The 12,501-nt window shown below is 45.9% G+C and overlaps 1 protein-coding gene across 3 annotated transcripts in view; it reads right to left on the reverse strand.

The window, feature by feature from the left end:
• Window positions 1–12,501, reverse strand: part of LAMA3 (laminin subunit alpha 3) — a 250,418-nt gene that overhangs the window by 72,659 nt on the left and 165,258 nt on the right. For 2 of the 3 annotated variants that reach the window (XM_043889262.1, XM_043889260.1), the window contains 4 exons: window positions 12,093–12,176; window positions 10,022–10,252; window positions 5,678–5,791; window positions 832–941 (listed from right to left, as the gene is read on the reverse strand). In XM_043889262.1, the coding sequence (XP_043745197.1) occupies window positions 832–941; window positions 5,678–5,791; window positions 10,022–10,252; window positions 12,093–12,176 (539 nt within the window). Of the gene's footprint in view, window positions 1–831; window positions 942–5,677; window positions 5,792–8,604; window positions 8,904–10,021; window positions 10,253–12,092; window positions 12,177–12,501 lie in introns of those variants that run through there. The other variant, XM_043889263.1, reaches the window with a different exon arrangement.

Raw genomic sequence — 12,501 nt, forward strand, 5'->3', positions numbered from 1 at the left:
GCCTCCTTACTGTCCACAAACCCATCATCACGGGAGTTTTCTCATCTGTCTTTTTTCCCCCTTGCCACGGACCCTCATCATATTGTCTTGGTACTCCACCTCATCACTCACGAGTCCCTGCCCAACAACTCCAGAAAGCCTGCTACCACCCTCTGTAAAGAATCCACTCTATCATATAACCCTTTTATCAGTGGTGTAGCCCATCTCTGAAGTTATACTTCAGACTGACTTGTGCACATTCTATTGAGTAATAACCCCACTCTCTCCTCACGTTCTTCAGGTGAAGCTTAATGTCTTTGCCAGCCTTCTTTACTGCAGTTACCCCAGCATCAAGAGAAGGGATGGTGCTTGATAAGTTGTTTAGCCATTGAATGAATAGCAAAAGAAAAGAGGAAAAGGCAAAACCCTGAAGAACACAACTTGGAGAGTCTGTGTTTGTTTGGTTTGGTTTCCATTTTTTTTTTTTTTTTGGTTTCTTTTTTTAAAATAGAAAATTGTTTTATGAGAGATAGACTTCACATATCATACAATCCACCCACCTAAAATGTTAGATTCAATGGCTTTTAATGTGTTCACAGAATTGCACAGTCATGACCACAATCAATTTTAGAGCATTTTCATCACCTCTGAAAGAAATTTTATGCCATTTAACAGCCCCTTCCCATTTCTTCCCATCACCCATTCCCCAGCTCTAGACACCCATCAAACTATTGGGTTGGCCAAAAACGTTCAGTCGGGTTTTTCCATCACGGCTACAAAAAATCCGAACGAACTTTTTTGCCAACCCAATGCTTCCTGTCTTTATAGATTATTGTCAAACTTCTACAGTACCTGTCTGAATGAGGACATGGGCAGACGCTACAGGATCCATGGATGGTGTTCCAATAGTAACCCTCTTTACAGCGCTCACAGTGTTCCCCTGCAGTGTTATGCTGGCAGTTCTTGGGAGAGAGAAACGGTAAAATTAATAACAACCTATTACATTTATTACTATTGAGATTGCTGTCATCTTAATTACTCACACAATTATAACTCTAATCCTCTGACACAGCAATATCAGTTTTGCTAACATGTGCTTTTCCTACACAGCCAATCATTGTTGGTTGCCAGAAAAATGGTGTAATTGCCCTTCCATCAGCTATTCGGTGTTATCATGGGAGGAAGAGCGAAATGGAGCCCGATCAGTGGGTTAAAATCCCATTGAACATTCCATAGCTGTGGGATCTTGGGCAAGTCCCTTCACCTCTCTGGGCCTCGGTGTTTTTTAATAAATCAATTTTTTTTTTGGCTATGCCACATGGCATGTGGGATCTTAGTTCCCTGACCAGGGATTGAACCTGTGTCCCCTACACTGTGTGGAAGTGGTTGAGTGTGAAGTCTTAACCACTGGACCACCAGGGAAGGTCCATATAAGTCAATATTAATGGTGTATGATTTATATACTATTCTAATTTTCCTAAAATGTACAGTTAAAATAATACCCACTTTCCACGGTTATCAGGACTTGTAGGATCCAGAGAGGAGTCTCTCGGGGGTGTCAGCTGAGGGTGCTGGCGGCTTCCTGTACCTTTACTTTGCTCTCTGGCCTCCCCGACTCTCTCAGAAACATCTGCTCTTTTGAACTAAGTGTTTCCCATTTCACATTAGTTCCCTTTCTTTACTATTTATTTGGCCATGCAGGGTCTTAGTTGTGGCATGCAGGATCTTTTAGTTGTGACAGGGTGGGGATCCAGTTTCCTGACCAAGGATTGAACTCAAGCCCCCTGCATTGGGAGCTCAGAGTCTTAGCCATTGGATCACCAGGAAAGTCCCAGTTTCCTTTCTTTTTATAGCTCCAAATGACAGTTTTAAAGAAGAACTGCCTGGAGAGAGATGTTTTAGTCCCATGTCAACTTAGATCTGAGCTGAAAACACTGAGGAAGTAAGAACGTGGGGAAGCAAGAATTGTGGTGAGGTTACCTATATCCTAAGATAAATCCTCCCCAAACCCCTCTGAACTCTGGACCTTTACAGGGGCACAGGGAGAAGAGCATAGAAGGGGGTTAGAAACTGAGTTGCTTGATAAAAGCCCATAAGAATGTCTGAAATACCACTCACTCCCAGCTGAAAGCATCTACCCTGAAATCTGACTTCCTCCCCGCAAATTTGAGGCATCTACCTATCAGATTTCCTGGTTTTACTGTGAATAAGTGAATGAGTGAATGAATGAATGAATCGATATCCACCCTCACAGCATGTGCTTTCCAAGGCCCACGTGACAGCAAACATCTACTGTGCATGAACTAGCTGCTCAGCTATGCTAGGTACCAGGGATGCAAAGATGGACTGGCACCCTGACTCGGGGGTAGACAGAACCCTGTGAATAGACATCTTCCTTACAATGTGGGAAATACGATGACGAAGGTGTTGGCAGCATGCCTTAATACCAAGAGGAGCCTCAGGGAGGCAATGAGGCCTGTGTGGAGGACAGAAGGAGAGGAATGAGCTGGGTGGAGAAGTGGGGAAGGACACCCTGTGCCCAGGGGTTGGTGTGCACAGGACCTCAGTCTTGCAGGAGCACCGTGGTGTGGACGGACAACCTAAAGCAGCTGGTGTTCCCGAGGGTGAAGTGCAAGGCGGCAGGATATGGCTGGAGAGGCAGCCGCACAGATCAAGGGGCCCTGAGGCTGCCTGAGGAGTGTGAACGTCTGCTTGTGAGCCTCAGGGGACCCCCAAGTCAGCTGTGAGTTTCAGATAAATCATCCTGGGGGCAGGGGGAGATGGGCTCCAGCAGCAGGGAATAAAAAGGAGGAAAACCAATGTGGTGGTCCAGTGGCTGGACTTCAAACTCCCTATGCAGGGGGCCTGGGTCCAATTCCTGGTCAGGGAAATAGATTCCACATGCTGAAACTAAGAGTTTGATGCCTCATCTAAGACCTGGGGCAGTCAAATAAATAAATTAAAATAAATAACTATAAAATGGGCTTCCTTGGTGGCACCAGTGGTAAAGAATCTGCCTGCCAATGTAGGAGACACAAAAGACAAGGTTTAGATCCCTGAATCGGGAAGATTCCCTGGAGCAGGAAGTGGCAACGCACTCCAGTAATCTGGCCTGGGAAATTCCATGGACAGAGAAGCCTGGCTATGGGGTTGCAAAAAGTCAGACACAACTGAGCGATCATATGTGTTAAGCATAAAAAAATAAAGTAAGATAATTGAAAAGTAAAATTCCCCTAAAAATAAATAAAAAGGAGGAAAACTGAAGATCGAGGATGAGAAGAGAGAGGAGGGAAGGAATGGCAACAAAGGGAAGCTGAGAGGTGACTGGGAAGCAAAGGCAGAGGAAGGGAGAGAAAGCGGCCAGGAGAAGGGGGAACAGCAGGGCCTCGGTGGAGAGAAGGGAGCTGGTCATCAGGGCTCCCTCTGGCCAACGGCACCCACAGGACACGTCACTGGCTTCGGCTGCCTCCCCACTGGACCCATGCTGCTTTACTGGCGGAGGGTTGGGCTGGTTTCTTTTCACCCTTCAAAGCTCATACTTGAAATGACAGGGAGAGATGCACACGTGTGAAGGTCCCAGATTTCAAAATTGACTCTGGACCTTGGGAAGTGGAGGCTAATGTACAGAATCGTCCCATCTGCTAGCGAAAGGGGCTGGGTCTCCTCATTTCTATTCTCTGAGGATGGGGCTGCATGTGTGGCTCCCAGGCAAGGGCCATGTTGGAGAGCAGGGCCAGCACCCACAGCCCGCCACTGAGCTATGCCCATGTGCATGTACTCATGTGTGTACATGCACATGTGCATGTACACACGCACACCCCCCACCAGACAGCAAGCCTCCTGAGAGTAGGGATTATGTCTGATGGTTTTAACCCCAGCACTTAGCTTGGTTCCTTCCCATAAGAGCAAATACTCAGCAAGGGTTCCCCAAATGAACCAGATCTAGAGGCCATGTGGCCATCAAGGACAAGGGAAGACAGAGCTGCAAAGAAAAGTGAGAAGGAGAATCTTGTTGTTTGATTGAAACACAAATTATGACTCTCACTAGTGATCCCTTCACTGGGTGGATGGACTACAGAGAAAACTCCCTTTGTTCTCTGGGAGCTTTTATAAAGTGGCCTTGCAATGACTCAATAACAAGATAAGTATTTTTCGTGACAGTGTCTACCTGTGTTACACACATCACACAGTATGAAACACAAACTATTACATGAGATACCAAAGAGCTGGAAAATAATACTGCCTGACATCTCTTACACTTTGGGAACTTAGAAGGCTAAAATCCTACAGAATATTCTGTCAGGCTCTTTACAACAATTCCCTGTCCTGGCCTGTTCTGTCTTGCAGAGGAAATAGCTCCTCAGGATATGCTGAATGGGCATAAAACAGTCTAGGAACTCAAAGAGCTGAAACACATTCTAGGCGCCTCACACAATGTAGAGGAAGCCTGCACCAGGACAACGTATTTCTGAACCACACAAAAGAAGCAGGGGCTCTGTATTCAGGCACCAATGTGGCCTCCTTTCCTTGGAACTGTCCGTCTTCCTTCTAATTGGGGAGGCCCTGGCTACTGGACTGGGGACCTCTGAGGATAGGGAGGAAGATAGCAGAATAAAAACTGTCTTGCTTCAGGATGCATGAGAAAAATCTCCTGAGAACCTCGTTTTGTGTGGGAAAATTTTCTAAAACATACCCAAAGAAGATAGTTTTCTGGTGGCTAAGTCATAAACCACTGGGACTCCCCTCGCCTGTCTTCTCCCATAAACGCACTGCCTTGGCAGCCATGGGGATTAGTGTCTGAGGGATGGAGAGTGTGCCTTCAGCCTTTGCCAGCATCTCCTTCTCCTCTGATCAATTTCTTGAACCACTGCTCATCTGATAGCAATGAGGTCTCCTCCCTGCCACCTCCTGCCCCACCCCACCCCCAACAAAATTGAGGTCCAAAGGAATAGCTCTGGTTTACTATATCCTGGCAAGAGTTAGGGTTTCCCAGGTGGCTCAGGGGTAAAGAATCTGCCTGCAATGCAGAAGCTGCAGAAGACTCGGGTTCAACCCCTGGGTTGGAAAGATGGAGGAGGGCATGGCAACCCACACCAGTATCCTTGCCTGGAGAATCCCATAGACAGAGAAGCCTAGAGGGTTATAGTCCACGGGGTCGCAAAGAGTCAGACATGACTGAAGCCATGACTTAAACCCCAGCATCTACCCATTATTATCATCTAGTGAGAGAGATTCAGAAGCTAAGGTGTAATTTAATTGCTCAGACAGAATGTTCTCTGACGGCGCACCTTAAAATGGAGGGAAAGGGGACTTCCCTGGCAGTCAAGTGGCTAAGACTTCGCCTTCTAATGCAGGAAATGAGGGTTCTAGTTGGGGAGCTAAGATCCTGCATGTCTTACAGCCAAAAAAACAAAACATAAAGCAGAAGCAAAACTGTAACAAGTTCAGTAAAGAGTTTAAAAACAGTCCACAGGAAAAGAAATCTTTTTAAAAAAATGGAGAGAAAAGTGAGTGTGAAGTAATTCAGCCTGGTTACCTGGCACTGCACCCTGCCCCCGCCCCCAACCCCACCCCCTGCTCACACAGTCACCTCTATTTAGGGTTCGGTAGAGGTGACGTCTGATGTCTGAGAGCCGAGTGGAGGGGAGCGGGGAAACACAAATGGTCTGTTAGTAATATTCCGCATCAGTTTACTCACAATGCATACTCCCGAGCCATCCTGGCAGCGATTGGAATGCCCGTTACAGTTGCAGGGAACACACCGTCCAGCGTATAAGCCTTTGTTCTCACGATAGTGTCCAGGGCTGCAACCCTGTTTTGCAAACAGAGCGTTGAGTCAATACAAAGAAAGAAATTTATTATCCAAGGCAGGTGACCATCTGACCATCAAGCATTCACCTTTCTATCTTCCCTACTTTGGTCAGTGTGAGAACTTCTACTTTCCAATGCAAGCCAGGTTCGCTTGCTTTTTCCATCAGGTTTTCTGTTGTTTTCACATCCTGGTAGGTATGTGAGTTTGTGCGGGAATGGGAGATGTGTGGTGGGGAAATCAGAGCAAAGGAGGTGTGGGGGGTGGACTATGGAAGTTGGGTGCCTCTCCTTCTCAAGTCAATCATTTTGAGGGCTAGTGGAGGCATGGAAGGCTGAAAAAGCAAAGAGGATCAGGCCCTCAGTCCATCAGCACAGAGGACCTCTGAGTTAATCCCTTCAAGTTCAAGTTCTCTTTGGGTAGCCACTCCTTCTCCAAGTGTGGATTTGGGCTGGTGGGGGAGCTATATGGGAGGAGGGGAAAGGCGGGGTCCCCACTGGGATTTAAGCAATAATGGCAGGTCCAGTGGAACCCATTCACTGCCACTCACCAGACTATAGGTGACAGGAAACCCTGGGGAAAGGAAGCAGCTTGCATTCTCCTCCCAATGAACACAAGACCCAGCTTAAGGCAATTTCCTTGAGTGTGGTCTCGTTCTCTTGTTCAACATTGCTTTGATTAACCCTATCTCCTCTATATTGTCTTTTTCCAGTGTAATGCTGCAAGTAAACTATTTTTCATGTGGATGAGAAGAATTATGGTTTTATTTTGATGGACTGATATATTTTTTGAGAAGTCTAGTTAAGAACGTCCCTGGGACTTCCCTGGTGGGCCAGAGGTTAAGAATCTGCCCGCCAATGCAGGGGAACAGGTTTGATCTCTGGTGCGGGAAGAATCCAACTGCTCCGGGGCAACTAAGTCTGTGCACCGCAACCACTAAAGCCTGTGTGCCTAGAGCCACAAAAATGAGAACCTCAAGCACTGCCAACTAGAGAGTAGCCCCTGCTTGCCCCAACTAGAGAAAGCCCATATACAGCGATGAAGACCCAGCACAACCATAAATGATTAAATAAATAAATTTTAAAAAAGAATGCCCTCAGTAGAAAAAAAAAAAAAGCAATTATTCTTATACCAGCCATTAAAAATTACTTAGATTTCTGCCTCTAAAGAGAATTTCTGCCTTGAAAGTCATTTGCTTCATTTTGGCAGAGCCAATCGCTGATTAAACTCAAGTGTAGTCTCTAGTGTCCTTCACTGATCTCCTACAGGGCCTATCTTTAAGGCATCAAGAAAAATTAATACTTCAAGATAAAGATGATCTTTAATCTAATCTCTTTAAACAGCACACACATCTATGAGACTCTGAAGCTATAGCCAAGGGAAATTTGCTTTCATTCATTCATGGCCTTAAAGGTCTCTACCTGGGCAAGCCAGAGGGAAAAAGAAGCTCACACACTCCCCAGAGTTGAATATTCCAGTTGCTGCTAGAAATTCCTTCTAAAACTACACAATGATGCCAAATCATACACAATAACAATACTATAATTTCCAATGTAATTTTCCCTTCAGCTATTAGGAACCATGTTGAGGCAAAAGAATGCGCTACAAAAACTTAGATTACTGAATGGGCTTGTCCCAGGAGAATCCAAACATGAAAGGAATGTTCTTGAGCTGAAAGCACAACTGAGAGATACATTTGAACTTAATTCAGCCAGTGGCGGTATGATCATATCTGAAATCTCTACTTATAAGGCACAAAGGCCTTATAATTATCACCATATACCCCATTACATGCTTATAAAATTACCCAATTTAATAAAGAACAAATTATCTAAATAATAAATATATATGATTTATTTATGACAACAAGCCCAGTAAAAGCTTTAATTAAACATTCTTTGGTGAGTGAGGATGGTCTATCCTGATTAAAGTTAAATCACCCATCTTACTTTGCTTTTGCTTAGAAATAGAAAAGCATTCTGCAAGAACTATGTATCTTGTGACTCTCAGAACATTTGTCAGATATGGAAATATAATTGTTTTCTCACCCCTACAAAGTATACAAACTAAACATACAATCCTGTTCAACTATTCAGACTGTATTGAAGACTTATTCTAAATGAAAACGAATGTGTCCTAACATGTTACTTCAGTAAAGGGGCTTTGCAACTAATGATTTTTTAAGTGACAATTTTTCAGGATAACTTTTCCAATAAACTTTTGCAGTACAAATGATAAAATGATGTCTCTATCAAGCTTCCTGAATCACTTTAGCAGCCATAGAGTTTATTTCTCTGTGAATATACAGGTACCATCCAGGAAGTTTAAATACAGTGAAAGCAGAATTTATGAGTGTTTAAAGCCTGGCAAATTGAAGCACATTTGTTAGGTATTACACAAAATTGATCTCATCACTTTTCTTAATCTTAAATAGGAATTCCACTGATTCTCATGGTTTACTTTATGGGTAATTTTTCTCCCAAGCAGAACCTGGAAACCTACAGGCATCCAGACTCTTATCCTAAGGCTTGGGTTCGTCTACAAAGGGCACAAAGTTTCCTAGACATGCACATCCCACAGGCATTCAAACTCTAGCTGCCTCGGCATTTCCAGGTGGGCTGATGTTTATAGGGTTTGTGGTTAACAGCCCAGGAGAGCGATCTGTCAGGCCCTGTAATGAACACTGCCAGTTAGCAGATGGGGGAGCCATCGGCCCCTCCCCCAGCCCACCCACTCCTCACTCATCACCCTGCCTTGAAATCTCAGGGAGCTGGGAACCCTTCCCCACCCAAAGCAAAACGTAAAAGGGCCGTTACCTGGCTGGGCTTAAGCTCCACATAACTTGCTTGCAGTTGGTTTTGACCCGGAGATGGAGGAAGCATTACCCTTTGCTGCTGTGAACTGTACCCCAGACACTGCCCCAGGGCTGCCCCAAAGATCCATAGCCATCCCGCACTTCGGGCAGACCACCTCACTGCCGGGGGCATCGTGGTCCCTGGGCGTCCTGCTGGCTGCACGCAAACCTCTGCCTCTTCCTCTTATACCTGCCCTTCCTGCTCGCTGTCCAGGCCGGGCTGACTCAGGTAGAAGGCAGGCTGTCTGCGGCAGGAGGCCCCACCTGTAAACTTCACCCGTGAGTCAGCCTGGGAGACAGCGCGCATAACAGTCCTGCGGGGAAGCGCGCCACTCTGTAATTCCCGCCAGGCGGGGCAGGCATCACCTTCTACCCACCTCACCCCGAGACAGCACTCGAAGCTGTAAATCACAGGCTGACTCATGCGCCTAGAACACACCCTGGGCAGGAGGGTGGTGAGCCAGAGGTCCCTCTCTTTCCCTTGGGCTAGGAATTTCACTTAATCGGGCTAGAAAAGACAGAGAAGGCAGGGGGACAAAGAACGGAGGCACCTGTGGACTAAAAGTTACCTGGCAGGAATCCCGAGAAAACCACAGTGAGTATATTATATTTTAACCTGCAAAACAGATCGCATTTTAATCTGCAAAAATATTATACCTGCAGGTTAAAAAAAGAACCAATGTGCAGATCACCTTTAGGGTTTTCTGCAATCCAGGGGTCAGCAGGGAAAGTGAAGGAGGTTGCTAATTCCATATCCGACAGGCATCTGGAATCTCAAGATGACAGTGTTTGCTATTTCCTATTCACCGTACCACCCACTTTGCTTTCTTTCCCTCTCTTCAGGAAGAGGAAATATTTGCAGCTTGAGATATGAAATAGTTTCATGTTATACCACACCGAGGACAGTCAAGTTGACTGGGCCTCCACTGAGGACCTGCTGTGAGCTGGAAACTTGGACTGAAATTTCCCCTGAAGAATCAGGACGTTTTCTGGACTATACCTTTTGGGGGATGGGTGCTGGAAGGAGGCCCTGGATTAAGGAAAGGCGGAGGACCCTGCGTCAGCTCCTGGGAAGGTGGGGGCTCACATATTGGGAGGTGAACGGTTACTTCCTTCCTGCCTCCCAGAAAGTCCGGATTTCTGCAACCCCCAGGATTCACTGTGCTCCTAATGCTCTCTGATGGGTTTTGAGACAAGTGATTTTTTTTTTCACTTTTAATACCTGCAGGTGGTCCAGGTAAGATAAGACGCTAGAAACCCAGCAGAAACTTGTTTGATGGTCCGAGGGCTCCAGGCCGTCCAACAGAGCTGGACAGCAGACAGGAGCACCAGCCAAAGGGGCCCTCCAGGGCATTTGATGGTGGAGGGGCAGCTCCTACCTGACATGAGTCACCTATGTGGTCAGGGGGACATGCACACATCTCCACGCTCTGTGCTCGGCGGCCACTTCCTGTTTCCGAGGCCTCCTCCAGCCCCACCCCGCTCAGGGCGAGCCGCTGCGTCTCGGTGAAGTAGAGGCCCCGGAGGTGCACTCCTCGCAGGCTAGACAGCACGGTCATCAGCTCCTCCCGAGACACAGGGGCACGGCTACCGGCATGTCTGAAGTTTCCCTACATGTGAACGCAGAGATGCGAACTCAGTCCCAGGGACTGCAGAGACAGCCAGCCAGAAGGAACCTGATAAGAGACACTGAAAACGCATCAGGTGCAGAGTAACAAACTGATGGTTACCAAGAGGGGACGGTGGGATAAACTGGGAGATTGGGACTGACATATACACATTGCTGTTCAGTCATTCAGTTGTGTCCGACTCTTTGCGACCCCATGGACTGTAGTAAGCCAGGCTTCCCTAGTTTACTACGTATACACTACATAGTTTATAGTATGTAGTGTATACATAATAAACTGTTCCCCAGTTCCCTAGTTTATTATGGATAAACTAAACATTACTATGTATAACTAGATAACTAGTGAGAACCTACTGTCTAACACAGGGAACTCTACTCAACGCTCTGCGTGCATGCGTGCTAAGTCACTTGAGTCTGACTTTTTGCGGCCCTGTGACTGTAGCCCACCAGGCTCCTCTGTCCATGGAATTCTCCAGGCAATAATACCAGAGTGGGTAGCCAGTCCCTTCTCCAGGGGATCTTCCTGACCCATGGATTGAACCCCGGTCTCCTGCATTGCAGGCAGATTCTTCACCTCCTGAGCCACCATGGAAGCCTAGAGTACAGTGGTGTTAACTATATTCACGGGATTGTGCAACAGATCTCTCAAACTTTATCATCCTGCAAAACTGAAACTCAGCACCTATTAAGCAATAACTGCCATTTCCTCCTCCCCTAGCCCCTGGCAACTACCATTCTTCTTTCTGTTTCTATGAATTTTAGCTGCACCTTCTGAACTCTTAGTTGCAGCATGTGGAATCTAGCTCCCTGACCAGGAATTGAACCTGCCCCCCAACTCCACCCCTGCATTGGGAGCTGGAAGTCTTGGCCAGTACAGGACCAAGGAAATCCCTGGACAAATTTAATAATATAATTGGAACACTGTTTAAAGGAATGGTTGTAACCAAGTAGGTGTAATACAATGTTCTACAATTTGATAGGGCTTACCAGGTGGCACTAAACCATTCCCAGGTGGTAAAGAACCCACCTGCCAATGCAGGAGACATAAGAGATGTGGGTTCAATCCCTGGGTTAGGAAGATCCCCTGGAGGAGGGCATGGCACCCCACTCCAGTATTCTTGCCTGGAGAATCCCATGGACAGAAGAGCCTACCAGGTTACAGTCCACAGGGTCACAAAGAGTTGGACATGACTGAAGGGGCTTAGCATGCACACACACACAATTTGATAAGCTTTCCTTTACTTAGCTATATTATTCTTATTTCTTTTGGTATTAGATGTGCTTGTGACTTTTCTATTTATTCACCCCAAGCACACTTGTTGGACAGTCACCAGGTTCCAGGCACTGAGGGAATCCTGAGGACAATGCGAGCTATATCGGAACATGACAGACGCATGGAGTTTATAAGATAAGGGCACTTATCTGTAAAACAGGAGACAGGATGGTCTCCTGTTTAAGTGCCATAAAGATAGTGCAAACAAAGCCCTGTGACGTTGGAGCTCTGTATACTTCATATAATTTCTAATTTTAATTTATATATCTAAATTATATTCACATAAGTAAAATTAATATTTTAAATTCATAAAATAAGCAAAAAGAAAAACCAACTCTTTGGAAGAACTAAGTCATAGGACAGAAAAGTTCATCAAGAACCATTTCAGGGACTTCCTTGGTGGTCCAGTGGTTAATCTGCACAGCTTCCAGTGCAACGGGTACAGGTTCGAGCCCTGGTCAGGGAACCAAGATCCCACATGCTTTGCAGCGTGACCGAAAAAAAAAAAAAGACAAAAGAAAGAACCACTTCACGTTGACTTTTCCCTTACCTCCACCATCTGCACTCGCCCGTGATGCAGCCGGTCTGGCCGGGGGTGATTTGGCTCATGGTAGATGACAGACATGTGCTGACCCTGTGGAAGACAAATATGAAATGTGTTGGTAGCTTGGCTGGTATGTTCCGAAGTTTATGGCTCATTTGAGAACAAATGTCTATGGATCTGCTTTACATAAAATGACAGATTCTAAAAAGTAACTGCAAGATGAACTGACAAGCAAAAGGATTAGTAACACAGAAATGGAAAAATAAGACCTAATGGAGTTCATTTTCACAAATAGGAAACCAGGAAAGTTCCTTTGACTAAAAGTGGCTTAAAAAGATGGAAACAATTAAAAAAAAAAAAATGCTTTGCAGATAACATGAGGGACCAGTTCCCCTACTGTCTAGGACCAGACAGG

The sequence above is a fragment of the Cervus elaphus genome, chromosome 27 (genome assembly GCF_910594005.1).
Source record: "Cervus elaphus chromosome 27, mCerEla1.1, whole genome shotgun sequence".
Lineage (NCBI taxonomy): Eukaryota > Metazoa > Chordata > Mammalia > Artiodactyla > Cervidae > Cervus > Cervus elaphus.